Source organism: Fusarium subglutinans, assembly GCF_013396075.1.
Source record: "Fusarium subglutinans strain NRRL 66333 chromosome Unknown NRRL66333_c0000155, whole genome shotgun sequence".
Taxonomy (NCBI): domain Eukaryota; kingdom Fungi; phylum Ascomycota; class Sordariomycetes; order Hypocreales; family Nectriaceae; genus Fusarium; species Fusarium subglutinans.
In genome coordinates, this window is record NW_023502218.1 from 53320 (window position 1) to 80078 (window position 26759).

Genomic DNA, 26759 nt, shown 5'->3' on the forward strand with positions numbered 1-26759 from the left:
TAGCTAGCTCGTCTAACCAATGAAAACGTGGCTAGATCGCAGCTCGGGAGAATCGTAGCGCCGGACCCGGACCCCCGGTACCTTAACTGAAAGGTGCGTTACATGCAGTGGCCTGAGCACCACACTTCCTCTTGATGAGGCGGGAGATACCTAATCGCTAATAAACGGCAGAAGAACCAAGTACCTAGCCTTGGAGACCCCCCCCACGAAGGTGGCTTACTGGGACCTGACATCATGTTACCAAGCTGGAGCTTGAACTGCCGCGGCCGACCTCCATGCTCCCCAGCTCATGATGGTTGAGAGCAGTAAAACATGTGCACATTCGGGGTATCATGAATTCCAATACTAATTGTGACTTGGGTTCAAAGAGACGGCATTTATCAAGAGATCCAACTGAAAAAACGCAATTGGAACTGTAATGTGTAGTGTGACTTTCTTTCAGTCAGAGTAACCACTAATAAATACCAGTGGCCCCCTCCATCAACGGCCCGACAAGATAGGCTCCAGTTGGAATTGAGGAGAAGAGACTCAACCCACACGCATCTCAGACCACGAATGTCTAAGCGTGAGGTGCCTGAGTTCTCGTTCAGGCTAGTATAATTATTGAGGAGAGATGTCTCTTGTTTGCTTACTTCCTTTTGCAACGAAGCGGTCAATCGACCAACCCACGAAGGGTACAGAGGTGGCTCGGGTGCCTATAGTACCTTGGTGAAGGGGAGCAGACACAAGTAAGGTACCTATTCAGTAGAAACCACCTAGGTGCAGGCCTACACACCTATATTTTGGATACCTACATACATAGCATGTACTAAGTTAGTTGAGGGCCAAGACGGCGGAGACCTGGGACGATCTGGCTGTTGCCAATTGGCCACAAGATATAAGATAAAGTACATGCCAACCTTTATTTGTAGGTAGATGTACTTTGCTTCTGGCCGATTGATGACATGAGAAGACAACTAATAAGTCAACTCCCTGCAAATCTCCCGCGCAACGGCCTGTCCTGACCTCGACTCACCTCAATTTAGTCCAGTCCAGTCCCATCAAGACCTGCTAGTACCTACCTCACTTAAGGTACCTACGTAAGGTGCTTTCTGCTCCACCTCCCTTCCATCCATCCCATCCCATCCCATCCCATCCATATCTGGACTGCTTTAAAAACCCTGTATCCCCCTACCTACACCATCCTCCTCATGCTCCTCAACCTATTCTAAATTCTGAATTGTGTTTCTTTCCTCTCGTGAATACGTTTTTCACCCTACAAAAGTTTCCACGGTGACCTACGCGCTACGAAGCTTCAACAAGACACTACCCCGCCAAATCCGAACCCCGCCAAAAGTCAAACCTCCCTCATCAAAATGGTCGGTCTTGGTCCTCGACGTCCTCCCTCCCGAAAGGGTACGTATACTCAAATGCTATCACTTATTATGCTATGGCGCCCCCACGATCGAGAAACTCTATAAATCGTTATCTGGGAGCATCAATTGATGCTGGCCACGAGCTGTTGCTTGTCCATGAAGAAGAAGCTTGCTCAGTGGGGCAGAACCAGCCAAAATGCGCCGCGATGACGATGCTTCTCCATCCTCTACCACATTCCTGGTGACGAACCTTGGAGACAAGACGAAGTCGTCTTCTAGAGTCACGACAGTGAAAAAAAGCCGTCGTGCGAGATCGAGAGCCATCCCCATTGGCTCTTGGGGCTCGGCCAAGAATCGACAGCAACAATGATAATCGACTGTGCATGCATCTGTGACCTCAAGTTTCGGGGTAACAATGAATTTGCAGATAAGGTGTATTACGTGAGCTTGTACTTCGTGGTTACTGAATGCTATTGGGCTTGACAGCTGGCAATCACTGTCCTACTGTCAGAGTGTAGATGCAGAGTTTGTTCAGTGACCATGCAGCACTGAAGTCAAAATGCGCTACCCTTCTGTTAACCTTTCTCTCCTCAGAGTCTCTTGTTCTTCCAACCACATTCAAGCTAAAAAATACCAGCCCGCTCAAATCTCCGTTGCTAACGATAAATCATGTCAGGATCAATGGCCGATGTCCCTAAGGATCTCGCCGATGAGATTCACAAGCTTGAGAAGCTCTTTACGGTAGAGGCCGCTAAGCTCAAGGAGATCACCGACCATTTTGTCTCCGAATTAGCCAAAGGTGAGCCCTACTGCTCTGCAGACCACAGGGACGACTGTCTGACTCTCAATAGGCCTCAGTGTTGAGGGGGGTAGCATCGTGAGTATGAAACAGACATCTTCAATCCTGCTTCTAACTAAACCCATAGCCTATGAACCCTACCTGGGTCATGTCATACCCCGATGGCTACGAAACAGGAACTTACCTGGCCCTGGACATGGGCGGAACAAACCTGCGAGTCTGCCAAATCACCCTGACCGAAGAGAAATCCGAGTTCGATATCCTCCAGTCCAAGTATCGCATGCCCGAGGAGCTCAAGTCTGGTACATCTGAAGAGCTTTGGGAATACATTGCCGAGTGTCTTTACCAGTTCCTCGAGACTCATCATGGAGACTGTAGCAAGCTGGAGAAAATTCCTCTTGGTTTCACATTCTCATATCCTGCCACCCAAAACTATATCGATGAGGGTATCCTGCAGCGATGGACCAAGGGCTTCGACATTGATGGTGTGGAGGGCAAGAACATCGTTCCCATGTTTGAGGAGGCCCTGAAGGCTCGCGTACGCTGAACATCACCCTGAAACCTCAAGAATCGCTGCTGATCATGTGAATAGGGCGTCCCCATCAAGCTTGCAGCTATCATTAATGATACTACTGGCACATTGATCGCTTCAGCCTATACCGATACCGCTATGAAGATCGGTTGCATCTTTGGTACTGGCTGCAATGCTGCTTACATGGAAGACTGTGGTTCCATTCCTAAGATTGCCGACCTGAATTTGCCCGCCGACCTGCCCATGGCCATCAACTGCGAGTGGGGAGCTTTTGACAACGAGCACAAGGTCCTTCCCCGAACTGCCTACGATGTGACTATCGATAAGGAGTCTCCTCGCCCAGGACAACAGGCCTTCGAAAAGATGATTGCCGGTCTCTACCTGGGCGAGATTTTCCGACTCATCCTTGTTGACCTTCACGATAACAAGGCCATTCATATCTTTGAGAACCAGGATATCGCTCTGCTACGCAAGCCTTACTCCCTCGATGCTTCCTTCCTGTCTGCTATTGAAGAGTACGTATTTTCCTTCTTCTTCTTTTTTTGCTGGGTTTACGCACACTGCTAATTTTCTGCTTTAGGGACCCCTGGGAGAACCTGACTGAGACGTATGATCTCTTCGTCAAGAAGCTGAACCTGAAGCCCACACGCCCCGAACTGGAGCTTGTTCGAAGGACCGCCGAGCTCATCGGCACACGTGCTGCTCGCCTTTCGGCTTGTGGTGTCGCTGCTATCTGCAAGAAGAAGGGATACGAGTCTTGCCACGTCGGTGCTGATGGTTCTGTATTCAACAAGTACCCCTACTTCAAGGAGCGAGGAGCTCAGGCTCTGCGAGAGATTCTCGACTGGCCTGCGAAGACCGACAAGAAGGCCGAGGACCCTATTGAGGTTCTTACTGCCGAGGACGGCAGTGGTGTCGGCGCCGCCCTGGTTGCCGCCCTAACCCTTAAGCGGATCAATGAGGGCAACATGGCGGGTATTCTTCATCCCGAGAACTTCAAATAAGCATGAGCGAAAGTCGATTGATGAAAGGCGCGTGATGGGTATCAAAGGTTAATATTAGGATTGGACGAAAAACGAAGATAGACGTGGACTTGAATGAAAGCACGAATAGAGACGAAGGGTTTCTTAAAGACTATCAAGAGCGTGTGCCACTGACAGGACAGGAATTCTTTTGATGGATACATTCGTCTAGCCCATGAATGTGCAAACAGGCAGCCGGTATTCTGCGAGACGAAGTTAGCTTGATAGTGATGTAAAATATATGGGTATAGCTTACTGTCTAGGGTCCAGTATCGTCTCCGTACGCCCTCCCACTCTCCCTCGCCAGCCTTTTCTAGACCAGACATGTCTACATCACTCTCCTCCCACTCGACATCGAGGCCTGCATCGGCGCACTGCATCTCGACCACCTTGGTGTATACGTCGTAACAGATCTTTCTGTCAGCTCCAAGGCCGTTGAAAAAGCTGAACTTGCCATCCTGGTCCATGATGCCGATGATGCACTCAGAGAAGAAGTGACGTAGCTGAGAGTAGTCTTCGCCAAAGGTGTCGAAGTAAATGGCATCGTAAACCTCACCATCTTCCAAGAGTTTTGGTACAATATCTTGCCATCTGCCCTTGTACACTTTAAAGGCGCCCTCTTCAGGGCCGCTCTTCTCCCAACTTGGGCCAAATTTGGATTCATCTGTGGAGAGGTGCTCAAGGACGCTCGGGTGTGCCTCGATGATATGATGACGCGAGGGCTTCAAATCAGCGAACATGCCATCAACAATACCCATGCCGAAACCAATGTTGAGGATACGTTTGCCAGGGGCTGAGTCGGGAATCAGAGCGGCAACCGACCGGCGCATGATATCGGTCTCCCATGCCATCATGACACCGTTGAGGTCAGAGTCGACGAGTTTGGCATCATCATATACAAGTTTCGACTTTAGATATTCCTCACTTGTAACTTGCTTCTCTTGAGCGTCGGGAGGGATGAACTTGGGTTCTTCTGGTTGAGGGGCGGTGTCTTGAGCGGATACCAGTTGAGGAGCCTCTTCGTCATCTTGTTCGTGTTCAGCTTCCATCTCTTCGTCACCGTCATCTGAACCAGATGATAGTGCTTCATAATCCCCCATAAGAGCGAACAGTAGTTCAGCTCGCACTCCAGCCTCTACACAAAGATTGTATAGAGGCTTACGGCCAAGTCTGAGGGCAAGGCACCCCGGTGTCTCATTGTTGCTATCGACATCGTTCCAAATCGCACCTCTCAGGAAGAGATCGTGGACTATCTCTTTAGCCTCTTCAACGGAGCCATCCTCTTCCTGGTCGTCATCGTCCCCAGAAGCAGGCCCGCAGGCTCGGATAGCTGCATGTAGGGGTGTCTCCCCAGTCTTGGGGTCCTGAGCATTTGCCTTGCCGGTGGTTTTTAGCAGTTTCTGCAGACCACTTCTATCATGACCCCAGGCATGGTACAAGACTTGTCGAATCTCGTCTGGGCAATCGGAGGATATGCGCGCCAGCATAGAATCATCGATTTTGGTAGCCATGATGAGGGGCACGAAATAAAAACTGTGATCGCGGGGTTGAGGGGCACGGAAGTTTGGGGATGGGTGAACAATACCCGAGCTACAAGGGTTGAGCAACGAGTGTGCACCTGTCTATCTACGCATATGGTAAGGTTGAAGCTGATTTTTCGAGTTGAGGCTGTAAAAAAGAATCAAGGCCAAGTTTGTGCTAAAGGTTGGATCTACAGGCCTGGAGTTTGATGGTCTGTGAAGCATCCTGACCCAGAAAAACTGGGGGCCGTCTGCATGGTGCAAAGAAAACAGAATACAATGGTAAAAATCTCGCATTAGCTATAGCAAAGGTCTTGTCTCATAGTGCTATATCAGGTACTAAATAATGATATCGTTCGAGTTATCAATGTGCAGAGATATAAACATTCCCTCGCAGTTTGAAAGTATAGGCTCTACCTTGGTTAGGACCGTTAAAGGGATATGATTTTTATTCCTCCAGGGTATCGAATTCGACACCGAGCCTCAACATATTTCTCCACCTTGTCTGCTTGTGTTGTTAGATGGTCTCCATGGCTGAATGGATCCACTCTCACAATTGGGCATGCAATGCCGGTCACTGGCATTTACACGTGCATGAAGGATGTTGCCGACGGGCTCAATTGGCGAATAGGACAGTATCATCTCACTTGCTAGGTACAGTCCATGCACTTTTATTTAGCTTCAGCTTGTATCCCTTGGATGTATGTAAAATATCACTGGCACATGCCTGCGAGAAGCCCCAAATACCTATGTTAGTAGCTTAGCCTCGGGGGGGCAAGAAAACAACAGACCTTGATACGGTATGTCAAAATAAACACAGTAAAAGTCATTCTAAGCTTAGGCTATATCGCCTAAATCTTTTTGTCACTTAGGATCGAGGTCCTGAGTTTTCTTTCCTCCCCTAGCTTAGGTACGTACCAGGTATGGAAGAACGGCCGCTAAGAAATACGCGCGGACCCTCGCTTCAGCAGCACCAGTTTTTCTTGTCTGCCTCCCCTGTCCCTCTCTCGTTCATACCTTACCTAGCCTCGCTCGCCATTAAGTTTCCTTCAGTGACGTGCACGTTCTTGTAGCCCCCAACATGATTCGCCAATCGTCTCAGGTTCAGAGCTTGTCTCGAACAGAGCTCTCGACCGTGATAATGCCAACTAAACCAATGTCGGCCTGTTGCTCCACATAACGCCCGACCTAAAGTCAGAGACTCGACGCCAACGATAACAAGACAAAGCGAAGCGACGAAAGAGTTCAGATCAGGTCAAGGCAAGACAAGGAAACCTAGAACTTTTCTCGTACATGCCGCGCCGTAATCGACTTACAGTGCTACGGTTACCTTGCATATTCTTTGAAATATTAGTTCGTCCGTGCCTACCGACTCGGAAGCCCTGACTTGACCTGTTTTGTTACGCCTCGGTCATCTCGTAACTTTCGGCGACACCAAAAACATTGTCTCTCTCGCCCTCCTCTTCTCTTATTATTGTCACCAGGTAAGCCAGCGAAAGATTTGTATCATCAGCATTCGTCGATTGACTTCCTCGACTGCATCGTGATCAAACGTCTCATATCTCTTCAATCATCATCAGTCTTTGCTATTCGAGCTCAATTCCTTGGATGTCGTATCCAGCTTCTTCAATGCGCACATGCTGATCGTCCAAGACCTCAAGACACGTTCCAGAACCTGGCTCAGCACCCGCGACGGCAAAAATCTCTCTGTCCGACCCGGCGTCGTCGTCATGAAGTTCGGAGAGCAGTTACGCTCCAGCGTTATCCAGGAGTATCAGTGGTACTATATCGATTACGATGGTTTGAAAAATGAGCTCAAGAGACCTACCGGCCCTTTGAAGGCCGGCAAGGGCCCGGAATGGACTGAGGACGACGAGACTCGCTTTGTCGAGAGGCTCGAGGTAGAGCTCGAAAAAGTTCACACCAAGCAGAAGGTCAAGGCCATGGAGATTTCCCGTCGAATTGCTGTGAGCGAACGCGAAGTCAAGGATGTGGTTAATCGCCTGAATGAGCGTGGACTTGGCGAGAATGGCCCTAGCGAGGAAGAGTTCATGCTTCTCGAAGAGGACCTCAGCGACATCATAGCCGATGTCCACGACCTTGCCAAGTTTGTGCAGCTCAACTACACCGGGTTTTACAAGATCATTAAGAAGCACGATGTGAGACTCAAAACCATTGGAAACAACGTAGCCGTTGCCTAACAAAAGTTCCAGAAAACGACCGGATGGCACCTAAAGCCCGTTTTCGATAGCCGACTCAAAGCCAAGCCCTTTTACAAGGAAAACTACGACGCCGCCGTCATCAAGCTTTCGAAGCTCTACGACCTTGTCCGAACTCGCGGAAATCCCGTCAAGGGTGACAGTGCTGCGGGTGGAGGCCAGGCCAACTTCATCCGACAAACGACTAAATACTGGGTGCACCCTGACAACGTTACGGAGCTGAAGCTCATCATCTTGAAGCACTTGCCCGTTCTCGTCTTCAATGCCAACAAGGATTTCGACCAGGAAGATTCAGCCATCACATCGATTTACTACGACAATCCCGACACTTGGGACTTGTATGAAGGTCGACTGAAGAAAACTGAAGGTGCCGAGGCGATCCGACTTCGATGGTATGGAGGCATGAAGACAGAGACAATCTTCGTCGAGCGCAAGACTCACCGTGAAGATTGGACAGGTGAGAAGTCTGTCAAGGCTCGATTTGCCATGAAGGAGAAAAACGTCAACGCGTACATGAAGGGAGAACTGCTCCCAGCCGCCATCTTTGAGAAGGCACGCAAAGAGGGCAAGAAGCCTGAGAAGGCAATTGCTGAGGACGAGCGATTGGCTTCTGAGATCCAATACTCGGTTATTAAGAAGGGCTACAAGCCCGTTTGCCGATCTTTCTATAACCGCACTGCGTTCCAGCTCCCCGCCGATGCCCGTGTCCGAATTTCGCTGGATACGGAGCTCACAATGGTACGAGAAGACAATCTTGACGGCCGTGTCCGTTCTGGAGACAACTGGCGCCGTATGGATATCGGCGTTGACTATCCCTTTTCGCAATTGCCTGCCGAAGACATCGAGCGGTTCCCTTATGCCGTTCTGGAGGTCAAGCTCCAGACGCAGACCGGTCAGAAACCACCTGAGTGGGTTCGCCAGCTCATCTCATCTCACCTGGTGGAGGCCGTGCCCAAGTTCTCAAAGTTCATCCACGGTACGGCGACGTTGTTTCCCGATAGAATCAACCTCCTGCCTTTCTGGATGCCTCAGATGGACGTAGACATCCGCAAACCCGTTACTCATGACTTTGGTATTCGACGACCCGGGTTGTCAGGTACCACCAATACATCTGATGACGACGAAGAGCTTGACTCGGACGACGAGGAATTGCAGGCTACTGGCCGCAACGGCACCAACGGCGAGTCGAGCGCACAGGGCGCTCGTGGTCTCCGTGAGCTCCCTCCTATTGACATGGAGGGCCAGATGACAGACCTTCCCGCGGCCGATGAAGACTATGCGATTTACAACTCAGATGATGAGTATGATGAAAGATACGAGCTGGCGCAAGCCAAGAGAAGTGGAGGATGGCGCTACTACTCGACTTTGCTGTCTGCCAAGACTCGACATATCAGACAACATTTTGGAAAACACGTGGTTTCTGCTCTCAAGCTTGCTATTCCTGCGCCTAGAAGCACGCAGGTTGAACGCAGCGACCGGCTGCAAGCCTTGTTTGGGCACGATCCTATCCAGACTAAGAAGTTTAAGGCGCCCCCTGGCAAGAAGATCTACGTGCCTGTACGCGTGGAGCCCAAGGTATATTTTGCGGCTGAAAGAACATTCTTGGGATGGGTAAGTACTTTGATGACAACAGTACGAGTTCAATTACTAATACGTTTCGTTTGATAGCTCGAGTTTTCTATCTACATCGGCACAATTGCTGTCACGCTACTCAACTTCGGTAGCCATCCCACGCGTACCCACTTCTTGATTTCTGGCCTCTTTACTGTATTGGCTATTGCAAGCCTCGCTTACTCTGTGTTTACGTATCTCCACCGAAGTAAAGGCATCCGAGAACGTAAGGCCATTGCGTTCTACGACCGTTGGGGTCCAAGCGTTCTCTGCGTAGCTCTGTTCGTAGGCGTAGCTGCGAACTTTGGGTTTGAGGGTAATGAGAGAGGCATCTGGTAGGGACAAGGAGTCTTGGTTTTGGTGGGCTTTGTTGCATGCATTTTTGTAGCGGTGTATTGTGCAAGGCTTGGTTCGGTTTCCTTTTGTATAATATGAGTTTCTCAGTTGAAGAGGTGGAAGCGATGGGCTAGTTTAGAAAGTTGAATACTGTAATGCAGTTAGTGAGCTCAGCAAAGTTAAAAAGCATACAGAAGGAGCAGTATTGGAAACTAGTTTACATTTCTTGACTGACGATTGACTCTGTCATCAGTCTTGGTGTTGTCGATTTCTGTCAGATGTTGAGGATGGTCCTGATAGTCTCAAAAGGTCAGCCGCTTTCACCAACCCTCTTTGCAATCTCTTTGACTTCCATTTCATGGAGAGTATCCTGACCCAACGAATTTGAGTCCATAGCCCTCAGTTACAGTACCTCCGCGGCAGTACGGAGTCGCGTAACCTCATTCCCACTAGTCGCCGCCACTATACAGATAGCTCATAGCTTATAGTCCAGCATATGATAGTACCCGTGATTGGCGATGCGCATTGTATCGACGCCAAGGCTGTCAACTCCCAAATTATATCTGATTCTAGGCCACGGTCTCTATGTTGAACCAACAACAAACACCCTGGGAGTCAAGTGGCACTAGTCCAACCTAGAGGCTTTACTGTAAAGGTCGCCTTGGTCTAACTAGTGCATAGTAAACAGGTCGAGGCCAATGGACACAGAAGCAACTAAATCCACCAAGATTGGAAGGAGGAGTGATGCACTAGTCTGTGATACAGCAGGTAGGTATATAAAGACTTGACGGTCAGACAGGACCGTATCGCTCAACTCTACTCACTCATCCATCATGGTCGTACTAAAGACCCAGTCCGAATTCGGACATGCTCCTCCTCCTCAGGCTCCCTACAGTGTTATCACTAATCTTCCGGGATGGGATGTGGCGAGGGCCATTCGAGAAGGTGATCCTGCTCCTATGAAGAAGCTGGTTCACATATATCCTCGCTTCATGCCCACGCAATATTCTGCCCAAGTAAGTGCACATGGATTTGAGAATAATGTATGTACTGATGATGCTGGCTTCAGCTTGGGCATGAGATCGCAAAACGTCTTGGCCATACCGACAAGGCTGCGTTGGTTTATCTCAACCCTGCGATATGGCCATATGTTCTTCATCATGTCACCCACGAGAACCGTGGAGACAAACGCTTGACAGTCCAAGACGTCCTTCTCAAATGCGTCGACATAGCAGGCCATAGAGTATATATTGTTCTCGTTAGTCCAGCGGCGGTGCCTGCTGTCATGCTCACTTGGCAGAATCCAGGACTCGGAATCTCTATTCGTGGAGCTGAGGATCTTCTCAAGAGCATAGACACTATCAGGGAAGTTCCCTTTGAAGCTGAAAAGGGCCCTATCCCATCTCCGACTTGGACTCCCGAGAGCGAAGCCCATGGTAATCTCCGGACGAGGATCGTCGACCTTCTCCATCGTGCACCGATCGACGCAGACAAGGTGAAGTGTACACCGAGCGATGTATTTCTGTACCCAACGGGCATGGCTGCTATCTTCCACTCCAGCTCTCTGTTGGCAAAGCACCGACCTGGCACTATCGTCGTGCTGGGCATCATCTTCCATAATACATACCATCATCTTATAGAAGAATGCCCGCAAGGACTGAAGCATTTTGGAAAGGTTGATAAACAAGGTCTTTCGGCCTTTGAAGATTGGCTCAAGCATGAGAAGGAAGAGGGAAGATCTGTTAGCCATGCATTCGTGGAGGCTCCTGGAAATCCAACCTTGGAGACTGTCGATACGAAACGTTTGAAGGAACTAGTAAGTGCATCTCATATTGCCCTGCTCTGCCCTGCCCTCCTGCGGGTGAGCTTGCTGCTGACATCCCATAGTCTGAAGAGTATGGATTCTTTCTCATCGTCGACGACACGATCAGTGGTTTCGCCAATGTAGACGTCCTATCCAGCTCAGACGTCCTCCTTTCATCTCTCACTAAGTCCTTCAGTGGCTATGCCAATGTCATGGGCGGTTCCATCGTCCTAAATCCCATTTCTCCCCATTACCATAATCTTCGGGCTCTTTTCAAAGAGTCTCACCATAATGAGCTCTTTTCTTCCGACGCCAAAGTCTTACTCTCCAATTCAAAGGACCTCCTTGACCGTACCAAGATTCTGAACCGGAACGCTCTCGCCATGGCCAACTTTCTCAGCAGAGCTAGCTCGGCCCCAGACTCTCCTGTGGTCAATGTGCAACATCCTAGTCAACTTGGGAGCAAGTCAAACTACGATGCAATTCTAAGGCGAGCAACACCAGAACTGCCAGAGCCTGGATACGGCTGCCTCCTGACTGTTGAATTCTCAACTGTCGAGGCTGCGACAGCGTTCTACGACAGGGCAGGCTTCTATCCGAGCCCTCACCTTGGCGGGCATGTCACAATCATGTTTGCGTACAACATGGTCGTCTTTGGTAAGCAACCCGACGAGAAGGCGTATATGCATGAACTAGGAGTCAGGGAAGCAAGTGTGCGTATCTCGGCTGGTCTAGAAAATGAACAAGACTTGATCGACACTCTAAGAGATGCTCTGGAAGCTGCTACTAAAGTCATGAAAGGGGCTCAGACCGGGCATTAGCCCCCCGGTACAGGTTTCAAGGCTGGTAGAATGACCATAGCATTAATCAAATTACACATGTCCACGTCTATCTATCACCCACAATATGCCCAACGCCTGACCCCAGCCAGGAGGTTCATCATCGTACAACATTTGATCCTAATAAACCTCATCAACTCATCTGCATGGTATATCATTCAACGTTGAGTGAGCCCCGTGCTCATCACTTCTACGCAACAGAGGTCACTCTGCGGATGGTCCTTCTTGCTCCTTCGCCTGTGATCATGATGGCGGTCTCCGCCTCAAGAGCCCTCATCACGTCGTTGAACTCGGACTGTTCGACAGGAATGCTGGCGCCCTCGCTCAGTCGGCGAGCAACATCAGTCCAACGCACGGTGTTGCCGCCAGCTGTCATGTCGTCCAAGAGGCGTAGGAGAGCGGTACGTAGCTCATCGCGACGCTTGCGATCAGCAGCACTTGTTCCCTCAGTGAGGAGACTCATGTCAATACGTCCCTGAGAATCTGTGGCGGCGGTCTTGAGGGCGCTCTGAATGAGACGATTGGCCTCGCGAACATCGTCACGTGTGACAGTCTCAGCAAGGCGCATCTTGGCATGAGCTTCCGAGAGACGGATCATACTCTCAAGCTGACGGGTAGTGGCAGTGATACGCTTGTCAGCGGCGCGGACATCTTGTCCAAGGGAGCGCATGGCAACATAGCAGTCGACCAGTTCCTGAGCCGCTTCTTGTGAGATGGTAGGTTGGATCTTGGATCTCGCATACGAGATATAGAGAGTGAGGAACTCGACTGGCAGAATATCATTCTGGTTGGGAGCGGATTGGGGCTTGTCCTCGAGATAAAGTGACAAAAGATGCTTGGCTAAGCGTCGATCGTTCTTCTCATCGGCATTGTCTAGGATGAGGTACACGAGATCAAATCGCGAGAGGAGGGTAGGAGGGAGGTCAATATTTTGAGGAACAGGAAGATCGGGGTTGTACCGACTGCCGATAGGGTTTGCGGAGGCGAGGATACTGGTTCGCGCATTGAGAGTGGTGATAATACCAGCTTTGGCGACCGAGACGGTCTGTTGCTCCATCACTTCGTGGAGTACGGAGCGTGTGGCATCTGACATCTTATCAAACTCATCGATGCAGCAGACACCACCGTCTGATAAGACCAGGGCCCCAGATTCGAGGACAAGCTGTCTTGTTTCTGGGTCGCGGGTGACGTACGCAGTTAAACCAACGGCTGAGGATCCCTTGCCACTCGTGTAAACACCGCGGGGGGCAATCTTGTGCACGTACGAAAGCATCTGCGACTTAGCTGTCGACGGGTCACCACAGAGGAGGACATTAATGTCACCTCGATATTTGGGACTGCCACCCTTGTGAAACGTCTTGTTGGTGCCCCCAAAGAGCTGCAGCAGGATGCCCTTCTTGACGTCGTCCATTTCGTAGATCGAGGGAGCTAGGGAACGAGCAAGAAGCTCGTAGATATCATCACGGGCGGCTGTCTCCCGGATCTTCTCTTCGTCCTCAATCGTAATCTTCCGTGTCTCTTCGATGCCGTTCTCTCCAGCTTCAGCTTCCTCCTCACCAGCGATACCAAGCGTAGAAGGATCAGCTCCCATACGCTTCTTATCGACCTTTTGAATGTGGAGAACGTCAACATATGTCTTGTGCACACTCTTGAGGGCTCGCTGGCGGGGGTTGACACGAACAGGGCTGACACGGAAGATACCTGTCAACTCGACACGGTCACCGGCCTTGCAAAAATCGACCAGCTCGTTGTAAACGCAGACCGACACCGAATGAGGCGTCTGACCAGCAGGCACAGCATCAGGTGTCTCCTGAAGCTTAATGACCTGCTTGTCCTCGAAGGAACATCTGTTGTGCACGATCAACATGGAGTTCTTGGACTTGCAAATCTCACGAGGACACTCGGTGGGCTCGCGAATTTTACCACGATCCAAGCCAACATTGACAGAGTGGTTGCAAACATTGCAACGAAAGAAGGCATCTTTCATATCAGGAATAACGGGGGTTGTTCGGATAACGAGACCCTTGATGCTGATCAAGCGGTCCATATCTGGTCCATGTTAGTCGAAGGAAGGGATAATTTTAGTAGGGTATAACTTACCAGAGGGATTCAGATCTCTCAGGTTGGTGGTCTTGTCCAGACCAAATGGTCGAACCACATAGATAGATGAAGCTACTTGATCCTCCAGCGAAGCCTGCTGTTGTTGATCTGGCTGTGTTCTGGGTGTGGGCGCCTCCTCGGGTCTATCTGAGCTGGGAAAGACAGGTTCTGAGCTCTGAGTGCTCTGTTGGGAGGCTTGATGGCCAGCGCTGCTCTGCGATTGACGGTTTCTCAAAGTCTCAGCCCGTGCAATCTCGACCATCATGTCATGAACGGACTGATCCATGACTGGCACGATTTCCTGGGGGTAGGCTTGAATTTGATGCCATAGCTTCCGGGTTGGTGGATATAGATTCAGGTCAGAGATATCAAGATAAAGTCGTGTGGTTCCCAAGAGCAACATGTTCTCCAGAGCCTCCCAATATGGCTTTGACTCTGCATCAGGAGCGTTCTGAACGTCTTCATCTGACGCACCATCGCGGTACATCCGATACTTCTGTGTAAAGTTGCGAAGGAATTCCTTGAACGATGCGAAGGTATCGTCGATAGAGACAGTCGTGCCCCAAATAAGACTCTGTCCTTGTCCACCAAGAACATCAGCCTCTGACGTATTAGGATCCCTATTCGCGAAAGAAGCGGCATCGGATCCATCAGCGGGCCCCTCACGAACTACACGGCCAGCATCGTCGAGAATCACTCGCCGAGAAGCACGGGGCGTTCGAGTGGCATCGGAGTTTATATCGCCTCTACGGTGGGGTGCCGGGGTGCCGAGTTGAGAACCCAAGAACAAACCGCTGCTCTCACTTCGAAGCTCAGATTGTTGTCGCAGTGATCTGCCAGGGCTGGAGCTAGGATCATATTGGACAGGTGAAGATCCTATAGTGGTCAATTGAGTGAAGATAAAGTTGATTGAGCCAGTTCTCTTACCTCCATAATGGGCCGGTGTGGTTGGGTTTGCTCGAGGTGTTCTTTGAGGGTCCAGGTCGCTTTGAGTATGAGCATCGCTCTGGCTGTTTGTCATATGCCCAAGTGGCGAAGACACATCTCTGGGGAGATTATTCTGATTGCTTGGTCCTGGTGACGAAGAATGGTAGCTGAAGGGGCTCGAAGGGGCATCGAGCTGAGAGTTTCCTTGACGGGGCGTCTCTGAATTGCGAGCTGCACGACGAGGAGTCGCTGAGCTGCGTGTCGACCTTTTCGTGGGCGACGACATTTTCGTTTTGGATTATCAGTATGTTTATGCCAGAGAAGTTGGAAGAAGCGACTTGGCTTAACCCTTGTCTTTTGCTACTGTTGACGTTGGGAAATTGGTGGTGAAGATGAGGGGCTGCGCAGGGATTGGCTGGGCGACGGGTCGCGTCTCCTTTTTCAGACGCGTAAAGTGCTTGACGCGAGGGGTTGCCCGTCATGCAGGGAGCTTTTGATAAGATAAGACGATCGCGCATGTGGACGGGAGCGGTCAAACGTTGGTCCCGGGTATCCCTAAGTGTGGCATTGCTGGCATCTGGAGGGGCCACCATTGAAGGAGAGCACTTACAAGCCAACAACACTACAACAGATAGCAATCATGGCCCCTGGGATGTCGCTTTTCTCGGTTCAGGCCATCCTGATCCTCAGCACTGAAGATGGCTCTCGGATATTCGCAAAGTACTTCCAGCCACCTCACTCAGCACCTAATGGTACATTGATCCTCCCCTGAGCTTCCCTCGCTATGCTACCAGTGAGCGCAACGACAGCTGACAACTGTTACCAACAGCTCCCACAAGCTCCTCAGCCAACCCTTACTCCGATGTGAAGTCGCAAAAGGCTTTTGAGAAGGGTCTTATCGACAAGACTGCCAAGCAGAATGGCGATATCATTCTTTACGATAACCGAATTGTGCTGTACAAGATGGAGTCAGATGTCATGATGTATGTTGTTGGCAGTGTCGACGAGAACGAGATTCTGCTCTACAACACCATTCTCGCTCTGCGGGACTCTCTCCACATCCTCTTCAAGTCAGTTCCCTTTTTTCTTTGTTTTCGAGCTCGCGCAAACCATTGAAGCACCGCTAACACAGTACTATAGGCAATCCGTTGACAAGAGGACAATTGTCGAGAACTACGACCTTGTTTCGCTAGCTATTGATGAGATTGTCGACGACGGCATCATTCTTGAGACCGATCCCACTATCATCACCCAGCGCGTTAGTCGAGCACCCACTCAAGACATGCCCGTTGGCCGCATCGACCTCAGCGAGCAGGGCGTCAACAACTTGGCACAGCTGGGAAAGTCAAAACTGGCGGACTGGCTCCGTCAGGGTCTGTAGAGGTGGGAGTGGGTTTACGTGTGGAGAGTCAGGAGTTTTGTCGTTATTCAGCGCCGCATGCAAAACCAAAATCAAAAGAGTTAGACGGCAAGCCAGTGGTCTGGTCTGGTCTGGTCTGGCTGACACAGGGTCAAGAAACGGAGGTTTTTTTTTTAAACAGGTGTGCTGGTGTTCTAATTGATATGATCATTCATGCTCTAGTCTCTGAAGCCGCTTTGCGGAGCCGGTTCATGACCGCTGCGGCGATATCGCTTCTATCCTCTATACCATCAACAAAAATGGTGTCTGCGCCTCGTCGATCAAACTCTCGGAGCGCTGCAAAAAGACCTCTCGCAATTCCTTCAGTGCCTCTGCCCAGATCGATATCCAAGACCTTTCCTATTGGCTGCTCCTTCTCATCCAACAGATCGCCCTCGTATACTTGGAATGGCGAGTCATCCTCATCACCTCCTTGTACATCGGTGAGATGCTGAAAGCTGGCGCATCGCAGACCAGCCCCTGACTTCCATCGCTGGGTGCGAATAACCCCAACAACCCTGCCCTTCGGCTCATCGTTGCTAGCATGGCCGTTGACTGTCCCATTGGCTGCCTTCAAGTCGAAAGAAGCTATTCCATTGACCCCTTGTCCGAAACTCGACTCATAAAGCACTACTGTTGCCTTTGGACTGTAGTGCTTGTACTTCATCCCTGGAGCCCGAGGTGCAGCTTTTCCCTCTTCGCTCTTGTCTTTATAAGCTATTGATACATTCTCCCAACCGGGGCAGCTTCGTAGCTCATCTATTCCGATGCCTCCCGGACGAAGGACGACGGGGGGGTCACACAGTCCATCCACAACAGTACTCTCCACACCCACTTGGCAGTGTCCACCGTCCAAAATGAGCTCGATCTTTCCGTTGAGATCGTCCATCACATGTTGTGCCGCTGTAGGTGAAGGTTTGGTGGAAGCGTTGGCTGATGGTGCTGCCAGAGGTACACCAGCTAGCTTGATAAGAGACAAGGCGAGGGTTGAAGATGGCATTCGCACGCCAAAGGTCTTGAGACCTGCAGTCACCTCAGGCGCTAGTTTCGACGGTACCGGGTTAGGCAGAAGAATAGTCAGAGGTCCTGGCCAGAAACGCTCTATCAAAGCCCTATATCGTTGGGGTATAGGATCAGTTTCATCAGTGTGACCAATATACTGTCGCAGCATTTCCAGGTCGCAAACATGTGAAATGAGAGGGTTATCTGAAGGCCGTCCCTTTGCTGAATAGATTCCTTTGACTGAGGGAGTCCGAGTAGCATCTGCACCAAGGCCATACACAGTCTCTGTCGGGAAAGCGACAGGCGTGTCCTTGGTCCGTAGCAGGTGAGCAGCATCTTGCAGAGCCTCAAGAGCGACTTTATTATCACATTGAACTTCCCAGTGATTCAGTTTTGCGAGACCGTCGCCGGGTCGAAACTGGCCTAAGGAGCCCTTGCTCGGGACTTTCACTATCCTTGTCTCCATGGTCGGCGCAGCCTGAGAGCCAAATGGTTGTGATGTTAGTGGTGTTCTCAATATCGGAGATGGGTAAGTGGTTTTTTGTAAATCTCGCTTTGAAAAATAGAAGAGGGCGTTTTCCGAAAGTATAAGCGTTAGCAAATATCTTGGGAAACCATGATATTGAGGTCTGTGGCCCGGGGTTTGTGATAGTTTGGCGATAGAAAATTTCATCACACTGGGCCTCATGCTCTCACTCATCATGACGAGCTAAAATGGAGCCTCTGGCCAGACTTTTGATGGTTGAGAGTGACTCAGAGCTCAAGGCAATGCCCAATGCCCAATCGAAAACTGCTGGACTTGGTGCCACTAACGTCTACCTAGGTATTCAGTTGGCACGTTAGGGGAAAGGCCACTGAAAGTTCAGACCTAGGTACCTTAGGTACTTTAGGGATAGGTAGTCCTAAAACGAAGAATATCAGGAAGGCATCTACGAAAAATGATTCTTTAAGAACGCAGTTTGCGCAAGGTTTGACACCAATAATCGCATTTTGTTCTGTTTGGCTAATCCTGGTGCTCTTAATTGAGTTAAGTTAAGGTACCTAGCTTCAATTACAGTCCGTCAGATTCGAAATGATTAGAGAGAAATTACCGTCAGTGGCTATCAGTGTCTCACCAACCATAAACCACGAAACCCTCGCTTGCATCGACTCTACTCTTACATATATCTTTGGACTCTTTAGACTAGACTCTTTTTTTCTTCTTCTTCTTCTTCTTCTTCTTCTTCTTCTTCTTCTTCTTCTTCTTCTTCTTCTTCTTCTTCTTCTTCTTCTTCTTCTTCTTCTTCTTCTTCTTCTTCTTCTTCTTCTTCTTCTTCTTCTTCTTCTTCTTCTTCTTCTTCTTCTTCTTCTTCTTCTTCTTCTTCTTCTTCTTCTTCTTCTTCTTCTTCTTCTTCTTCTTCTTCTTCTTCTTCTTCTTCTTCTTCTTCTTCTTCTTCTTCTTCTTCTTCTTCTTCTTCTTCTTCTTCTTCTTCTTCTTCTTCTTCTTCTTCTTCTTCTTCTTCTTCTTCTTCTTCTTCTTCTTCTTCTTCTTCTTCTTCTTCTTCTTCTTCTTCTTCTTCTTCTTCTTCTTCTTCTTCTTCTTCTTCTTCTTCTTCTTCTTCTTCTTCTTCTTCTTCTTCTTCTTCTTCTTCTTCTTCTTCTTCTTCTTCTTCTTCTTCTTCTTCTTCTTCTTCTTCTTCTTCTTCTTCTTCTTCTTCTTCTTCTTCTTCTTCTTCTTCTTCTTCTTCTTCTTCTTCTTCTTCTTCTTCTTCTATAGTCAACGCCGTCTCTTTATGTCCTTGAATATTAACTGCCAAATCATCCTCTAACCAAACTTCTCGCCCGCCTCCTCTCCTCCTCGGTCAAAACCCACTCGATGGCATCGTCTTCTCCATCTTGGGCCATGACCTCATCCCACTCGTCATCTTCCATATTGGCGACCATGAGTATTTGCAGGACCTTGGCGAAGACCTCTCTCACGGCGTAGTCCCCACGAGATACGGTGTCTACTAACGCGATAAAATCACGCTCCAGTCTGATTGCACCAAGAGCATTTGTGCGACCCGCATAGCCCATGATCTTCTTCTCCCATATCTTGGAGAGGTAGCGTGCTGTAGTGTCAAGGAGAGTGGTGTATGTCCCAGGTGTCATCAACCGTGCAATCGGCTTCATGAGTTGATCCCAGCCATGCTCGAACAGTCGGGGAACTTGTTCCAGGAGTTCATCCTCGTCTTCGTCGTTCTGCTGCGCTATATCTGCAATGTCGTCCTCCGACAAGGTGTAGTCCGCATCACGGAATGTATCTGTCAGGACCGGCCTTAAACGGAGCTTGACAACCTGGTTGAAGAGCACCTGGATTCCCTCGTTGAGCAGCTCGGTCGTTTTCCCGATGAACGAAGTCTGGAGAGTGTGTAGCGCGTTTGCAACAAAGATAACATCTCGCTCAAATGGGAACGAATCCTTAAGGGGCCCGTTCTGGGCATCACCATTTGGCAGGTGACTCGATTCCCCTATCCGTCCCGTGATAATTCGAGTCAAATACTCGTTAGCCATGTCCAGACTATTGATAAGAACGATGAACTGGATGATCTTGTCCTCAGGTGGGAATCCTCCCTGGACGACCGGTCTAGGATACGATTCATCTCTCATCTTGCGCTGGATCATACCAACAAAGTCGGAGCCAAGCACTCGGCCAACTGTCGGGACGACAGAGGCAATGACATCTCTTTGTGATGTTGAAATAGACTTCTGAATGACCGCATTCACAATGTACATGACATCGTCCACCGCTAATATAATGTACGGGGCGTTGCCCTCGATCTGTCTGCTCAAGCTTAATGACAGACCTGTAGGATATTCATCCAGCTGGAATGCCTTTTCGACAGAACGGCGGAAGAAGAAAGTAGTCATGACATTGTAGGGGGATGTGAGCTTGGTAGATACTTTCCGGTACAAATTTGACTTGACAAGTACGTCTGGTATGACAAGAGGCGCCTCATCTGGTGTGTCGGGGTTCTACGACGTATAAGTTTCTGTTTATCTCGGAGATTGAATAGCCAAACATACCTTGCATTTGCCGGCGAGGAATCGAGTGTACAATGACCAGCGTCCAAGCATCACCGCAATCTCACTCAGGAGGCCGTCAACTTCCCTCATATTGACACCCTCATCCTCACTTTCTCGGGGATTGTTGCCTACCCCTATGGCTGGCGAGTTCACCCTCGGTGTGCCACCACGAGGGGGCTGGGGTAAGAAGCTCTGGACTAGAAACGAGAAGGGATAGCTCCTGACGTCGGTGAGTTTCCTATCGAGTCCTCTTTCGTCACTCCAGGTGTCGACAATGATACCGCCCTGGACATCCGCTTCCATCTGTAAACGTTCAATAACGCGAACCATTTTTCCAGACCCATAATGACGCTCTACAAGCCCGCCGTGGCCTTCGACAATCTGGGCGATGTGCTCAAACAACTTCGTCAAGGCGTTGGCATAAAAGAAGCCTTCCCTACGCTGTCCGTTCATGGCGTCTTTGAGTGTCGCTCGAGCGGTTCCAGCGACTCCCTGGCACACATATCTTCCGTAGACATCCAGTCCGACCTCAGCTCTTCCTATCAAGGGAAAGAGCTTAAAAAATCTAGTGACTTTCGTGCCATCACTCTCCTCTGCCGCCTTTTCAAACTCTCTCAAGAAGAGGCCGCATAAACTCTCCTTGGCTTCTTCCAGTGTCACCCATGGCGGGTCGGGGACTTCGACGCTGGGTACTATGCCAACAGCGAATGAACCTTTTGTGATCTCCTCTGGTACCTTGCTTGCTCTCGATATGTATCCAGCAGCAGCCTCCCAGTCTTGGGGCGCCCCCATGGAACCCACCACGCCATTGACACAAGCCTTGAGCTCCGCGACCTGTTCCACCACACCCAGCGTTTCTTCGACTCTGCTCTTTTCGATGTCCAGCTCTTTGACCCTGTCACTCAGTCGACCAGCCGTATCTGCTGCCGTTGCTAGCATATCATTCCCAATTGAACGTGCGGCGATGACCTGCGCTCCCAGTCCAGCCCGCAGCAGATCCAGCCGCCCAAGGTCGCGGGATAGATCAGCTTGTGAAGCCACGAGAGCATCGAGGCGGGACGTTATAGAAGCCTCGTGGGCATGCAGGGAGGCGAGCGCTTCACGAATCTCGGGCTCGGTGTTGGCATTGTCAAGGGACGAAGTAGAGACAGTGACTGGTGTTTCGACGACAGGGTGTTCGCTGTTGGATATGCCGTTTTGAAGGCTTGACATTGTCATTAAGATGTCCTGTTCCGGCGGCGCATTTCTGCCTTCTGCCTCTTTTTCTCTACGTTCAGGGCGAATGAAGAAGAGACGTGTGGCTTACAGCGCAAAGGGACTTGTCGCAGCTGGAGTTGCCTTGTTGGTGCCACGCATCCTCTCTCATTGGGAGAGCTCCCCGCAATTTTGGTTATGTCTGCCTACCCTGTACCCCGACACATGATGACTTGTCCATAGCCAACAATCTCTTGCTGAGCATGGCAAAGAAGTATTCACAGGATAGTTTAATCGAATCTAGGTCGATAGTTTGTTTCCGAGCCTCTATAATTTACAGCCTCGGTGCAGTTGCTATGCAATACTTTGTACAATGTTTATATCTTGATGTTACAATATGTCCTTTTTAAAATAAACCCCTCCGCCCTACGAGTAAGAAATAGTACCTCCGATTACACCGCCTGGCTATAACCGTTTCCAAAACGCCTTTTCTTATACTTGAGATATTTTCGCAGCTCGTCCGCCCAAAATACCGTGCTACACAATAGAACGAGTCGTACGAGGTCAAAAAACCCAAGAGCTTCCGTCTGGAAAGTCTCCTGGAGCCAAGGAAAATAGATGACAAGCAACTGTCCAGCGATGCTGAGAGAGACAGCCCAGTTGAATAAGTTGTTAGAAAAGAGTCCAACCTCGCCCTGAAGCACCGACTTAGACTCTGACCGGCAGCTCAAAGCATTGAACATGTCGAAGAAGACGAAACAGGTGAATGTCATCGTTGTGTCACGTCGAGTTACCTGTGCATCAGCCATCATCTCACGGCGGTAGATGAGCATTGTTCCAATGGTAATAATGGCCGCCGATGTGAGAACGCGTGTAATAAGCGACTTGGTAAGTACTGGATCTCCTCGTCGTCGTGGAGGCTTGGTCATAACATCAGGGTCTACCCTTTCAACACCCAAAGACTGAGCTGGAGGACCATCCATGATAATGTCTAGTATGACGGTTAGCTTGGGTGAGACTGCACATCAGCTGTTGTTCTTACTAATCCAAAGAATCTGCATGGCGTTCAAAGGGGATTTGAAGCCAAAGCAGGTGCAAATGAAAACAAGTGCCAAACTGGCAGCACTTGTGCTGAGTTGGAAGGTTAAAAAATTCTGGATGTTGTTGAAGATACCCTTGCCCTCTTCGATGGCTCTGAGGATCGTAGAAAAGTCATCGTCCGTCAAAATCATGTCTGCTGCCTCCTTCGCAACATCAGTTCCATGGCGGCCCATGGAAATACCAATGTCTGCCTTCTTCAAAGCTGGCGCATCATTGACGCCATCGCCAGTCATGGCGACAATATCGCCTCTTGACTGGAGGGCTCGAATGATCTTCAGCTTGTGGTCTGGGTTCGTTCGCGCAAATATGGTTGTGTGTTGCATGGCCTGTGCCAGATCTTCCTCCGACATCCTGTCAACCTCGTCACCGCGCAGCACAGACTTTACGGTGTTCTGACCACCTGCATGTCCACTGGGGACTGCAATGCTCATGCCCAGTTGCTTTCCTATCGCAAGGGCTGTCGTCTCTGCATCGCCAGTAATCATGATGACCTTGACCCCACCTCGCATCAAGCGCCTGATTGAACGTCCAACTCCAGGTCGCGGAGGATCACGCATACCAACAAGACCCGCAAAGGTTAGATTTCTGTAAATGTCTTCTGGGCTGTGAGAAGATGGACTCTCGCTTCGGTCAAACCCAGGGGTGCCGCGCGCTACGGATTTGCTTCTCAATGGGCGTATGACGGAACCGCTGGCGAATGCCAATACCCGTAGACCTTGGACAGCCATGGCTTCGGCGGCTTGAAGGGCCTCCTGACGACGTGCAGAGTCAAGTACAATTTCCCTTCCATCCTTTTCGAGATAAGTGTCACAGGCTGCCAGAACCTTTTCGATAGAGCCCTTCATGTAAGCGAATTCCTTGTCACCCTTTGTTTCGGATCCAATTGTGACACCCATCCACTTTCGTTCAGAGCTGAAAGGTGTCTCGCTCACTCGAGGGCCGATAGATTCTCTAACATCGTGCTCCTTGAAGCGATCAAGGAGGTCCAGCATGGCAACGTCAGTAGGTTGTCCAACCCAGCGGGTATATGTGGAAACCTGACCACGTCCTAGGGTCGACGAAAGTACAGCTGTTGCGGCTTGGCCATGCTCTGTATACTTTTGGGCAAGTCGTGCGTCATTCGCAATATTGCCTATACGAAGCACTCGAAGGGTGGCCTGGTTAAGGTCTAGATTCGTTTCAACATCATCATGATCAGACTCCACCGGGACAGGTTCTTGAGCTCCAAAATACCACATCCGAGTAGTTGTCATGTGATTCGTAGTAAGGGTACCTTGAACGCTCTTGTTAGCTTGTTTCTGCGTGTGACGCACAATTTCATACCTGTTTTATCAGTGCAAACTACATTCACGGAGCCCAAAGTCTCGACCTTGGGCATCCTTCGGACGATCGCATTATGCCTAGCCATGCGATGAACACCCAGAGCCAATGTGACAGTTACAATAATAGGCAGACCTTCAGGGATGGCGGCCACAGCAAGTGATATCGAGATAGTGAAGATTTCAAGAAGTTTCTTCCCCTGAAGCCAACCGACAACTGAGATGAGGCCAATTACAACAAATGAAGCTTTACTGAGCTGCGAGCCGAGGTCGTCCATGGATAACTGAAGCGGTGATCTTGGACTCTCGGTGCCAGAAACGCTAACAGCAATAGTTCCAAAGTGTGTATGGCCTCCAGTCGCAAAGACAATGCCCTGACCATGGCCCGACTTCACCAATGTTCCCATATATGCAATATTATGAATGCCGTCTCCGTGAGAATCTCCATGCTCAGAAGGGGCAAGAGAGTTGGGTCGAGGCAATTGGGATTTGTCAAGACCATATGAGCCAAATCCACGGTTACGTGCCTCAGCCGTCACTCTCACAGGCTCCGTCTCTCCAGTGAGGTTTGATGCATCGATTGTTAAGTCTGCGGCTTTGGTAACACGGATGTCGGCAGGAATGCGATCACCGGTGGTAAACAGAACGAGATCGCCAGGAACCAGCTGAGAAGCCATGACCTTGGAGGAGGTCGCATCGAGGATATCGCTGATTGGAGTGATAGAGCCCGGGGTCAAGGCTGAGTCGGCATCGTCTGTACGCGGTGGCCAGGTAGTAGTCTTCCCCAACGACGACGTCTTGCTCTGACCACGGACCAGATGGGCATGATTCGGCACAAGGTGGTTGAGAGCCTCGATAGACTTTTCAGAACGATACTCTTGTATGAAACCGACGGAGACGACAATTGTCACAGCGACTGTGATGCTGATAGCGTCATCCATGTTTCCCAAGAGGAGCGATGTACCGGCCGAAACCAGAAGCAGCAGAATAAGGGGCTCCTGGAATTGTTTAAGGAATCGTAGCCATAATGGCTCTGGGTCTTCGTGAGGAATTTCATTCGGGCCATATTCGCCGAGTCTGGTCAGAGCCTCGGTTGGAGTAAGACCAAGGGTGAGTGATGTCCGTAAATTCGCTGCGGCTTCGCTCGGGGTCATATAGGAGAAGTGATCGGCAACATTCTGGTGGAGTTGTTAGTTTGGGTCCATGGAGATCGAGTATGTTACAGAGGCTGCGCATGTTGAGACTAACCCGTGCATCAGAAGACGTGGTTCGGACGTGACGACCTGGGCGCTGTGGACGATCGCCATCCTTGGAATCAATGCCACCTGCAGCATGCCCGGTGATGGAAGGGATGTTGGATGTCGGTAGCAAGGTGTCATTTCCCGGACCGTCGCGGCCGCCCCATGGCAATTGCATATCGACAGAAGGACGCGCAAGCGGTTGTGTTACAATTGTAGAGCAAAATCCGTCGAATGCATGGGTGTTTGTCTTAGTTCAAGATCAAATGCGCAAAGTCATGAGGAGGAGGAGGAAAAGGCCCGTGGATGTTGAATAGCCTGAAAAGGGAATGTTAGGACATGGAGCAAAGTCGCCACGAGAAAGTTAGTTATCCCAAGACTGGACAGTTAGAAGTCAACCAAAGGAAAACGGCTCGCTTCAGCTCCGTTAAAGAAGATACTCAATCATGGGTGCACGGAAGAGTGAGAAGAGAAGAGGAAGAGGCCAGCAAGAACAAAAGTAGACGTGAGGATGTGTTGGGAGACCTAAACGGAACTCAAGGTTGTCCTAACATGTCCATGTGTCTTGTCCTTCGATGAGCGGGTCGGAGCTAGTACCTTTCAAGGCTCGGTAAGGCTGCCAGGGGCTTGCATATCGACTTTAGAAGCTCATCAGCCAGTAGCATCACCTGAAAGACGAAATCTGGCTTAGGGAACGAGTCAAGATTGGCTCTGTATTTGGGGTAACGTTAAATAATTCCCGCCCAGCTTCGCAATGCTAGGCCATTGATGCTTTGGCTGCAGGTTTAAGCCACAATGACGGACTACTTGGGTTGGGACAACTGATTAAAGAAACAGCCAATACCGCAACTCTGGGGACACTAGGTGTAGATATTGCATGGGTAATTAATAATTGATCGAGTACGGAGTACAGAATGTACGGGCATCTACCTGTAGAGCCTATGATGTAAGTAATCCTATGGATATTGGCAAAGACGGTCGATTTTTCATGTTAAACGCTTATGTCTCCGCAAAGAAAGAAGGACATCATAGACTTACTGCAACTAACTATCATCATCATAAAGGATCCAGGGGCGTCATATGAGGTGATGACCTCAGTTTCAGAAAAGTCGACGGATCCAAGCACTCCAGTTACATCAGCCATCATCCATAAATTTTGGCAGCGCTGGTTGGGAGACCTTGCTAGCCGATGATCATAGCTGACCAATTAAAGCACATCATTTTGCGGATAAACCTGTCTCCGTACGCCGCAATTGGTGCCTACTCCTGCCACCCACAGGCCTGAGATGCCCCCAGCCACGCCATTTACCGTTGGACAACGACCAGAGCATCCCCCCTCTTCAAGGTCCAGGTCCCATTTTCCCTTCTGATAAAATACCTTGACTGCCTTACGTCGC

At 49.9% G+C, this 26759-nt stretch overlaps 8 protein-coding genes across 8 annotated transcripts; 4 read left to right on the top strand and 4 right to left on the bottom strand.

The window, feature by feature from the left end:
- Nucleotides 1-2024: 2024 nt before the first annotated feature.
- FSUBG_9754 (hexokinase) lies at nt 2025-3690 on the top strand (the record flags this gene model as incomplete). The annotated part of the gene is made up of 5 exons (XM_036688301.1): nt 2025-2154; nt 2207-2232; nt 2282-2692; nt 2747-3201; nt 3267-3690. 5 exons carry the CDS (start codon nt 2025-2027, stop codon nt 3688-3690), a joined length of 1446 nt encoding a protein of 481 aa, XP_036534753.1.
- Nucleotides 3691-3876: 186 nt separating this feature from the next.
- Nucleotides 3877-5219, bottom strand: FSUBG_9755 (arginine n-methyltransferase 2; the record flags this gene model as incomplete). Its single annotated transcript, XM_036688302.1, has 2 exons — nt 3877-3911; nt 3965-5219. 2 exons carry the CDS (start codon nt 5217-5219, stop codon nt 3877-3879), a joined length of 1290 nt encoding a protein of 429 aa, XP_036534754.1.
- A 1646-nt stretch (nt 5220-6865) lies between these two features.
- Nucleotides 6866-9397, top strand: FSUBG_9756 (polyphosphate synthetase; the record flags this gene model as incomplete). Its single annotated transcript, XM_036688303.1, has 3 exons — nt 6866-7387; nt 7442-9058; nt 9116-9397. The coding sequence occupies 3 exons, from the start codon at nt 6866-6868 to the stop codon at nt 9395-9397; spliced, it is 2421 nt and encodes an 806-aa protein (XP_036534755.1).
- Nucleotides 9398-10227: 830 nt separating this feature from the next.
- Nucleotides 10228-12019, top strand: FSUBG_9757 (cystathionine gamma-synthase; the record flags this gene model as incomplete). The annotated part of the gene is made up of 3 exons (XM_036688304.1): nt 10228-10410; nt 10464-11210; nt 11282-12019. The coding sequence occupies 3 exons, from the start codon at nt 10228-10230 to the stop codon at nt 12017-12019; spliced, it is 1668 nt and encodes a 555-aa protein (XP_036534756.1).
- A 208-nt stretch (nt 12020-12227) lies between these two features.
- Nucleotides 12228-15350, bottom strand: FSUBG_9758 (minichromosome maintenance 4 (cell division control 54); the record flags this gene model as incomplete). The annotated part of the gene is made up of 3 exons (XM_036688305.1): nt 12228-14086; nt 14138-15013; nt 15065-15350. The coding sequence occupies 3 exons, from the start codon at nt 15348-15350 to the stop codon at nt 12228-12230; spliced, it is 3021 nt and encodes a 1006-aa protein (XP_036534757.1).
- A 354-nt stretch (nt 15351-15704) lies between these two features.
- Nucleotides 15705-16445, top strand: FSUBG_9759 (coatomer zeta chain; the record flags this gene model as incomplete). The annotated part of the gene is made up of 3 exons (XM_036688306.1): nt 15705-15816; nt 15894-16134; nt 16205-16445. The coding sequence occupies 3 exons, from the start codon at nt 15705-15707 to the stop codon at nt 16443-16445; spliced, it is 594 nt and encodes a 197-aa protein (XP_036534758.1).
- Nucleotides 16446-16635: 190 nt separating this feature from the next.
- FSUBG_9760 (tRNA threonylcarbamoyladenosine biosynthesis) lies at nt 16636-17931 on the bottom strand (the record flags this gene model as incomplete). Its single annotated transcript, XM_036688308.1, has 1 exon — nt 16636-17931. The coding sequence occupies one exon, from the start codon at nt 17929-17931 to the stop codon at nt 16636-16638; it is 1296 nt and encodes a 431-aa protein (XP_036534759.1).
- A 717-nt stretch (nt 17932-18648) lies between these two features.
- Nucleotides 18649-25540, bottom strand: FSUBG_9761 (calcium-transporting ATPase 1; the record flags this gene model as incomplete). The annotated part of the gene is made up of 8 exons (XM_036688309.1): nt 18649-19215; nt 19275-20459; nt 20511-21714; nt 21915-21961; nt 22238-22695; nt 22747-24078; nt 24129-25302; nt 25373-25540. 8 exons carry the CDS (start codon nt 25538-25540, stop codon nt 18649-18651), a joined length of 6135 nt encoding a protein of 2044 aa, XP_036534760.1.
- Between the last annotated feature and the right edge of the window lie 1219 nt (nt 25541-26759).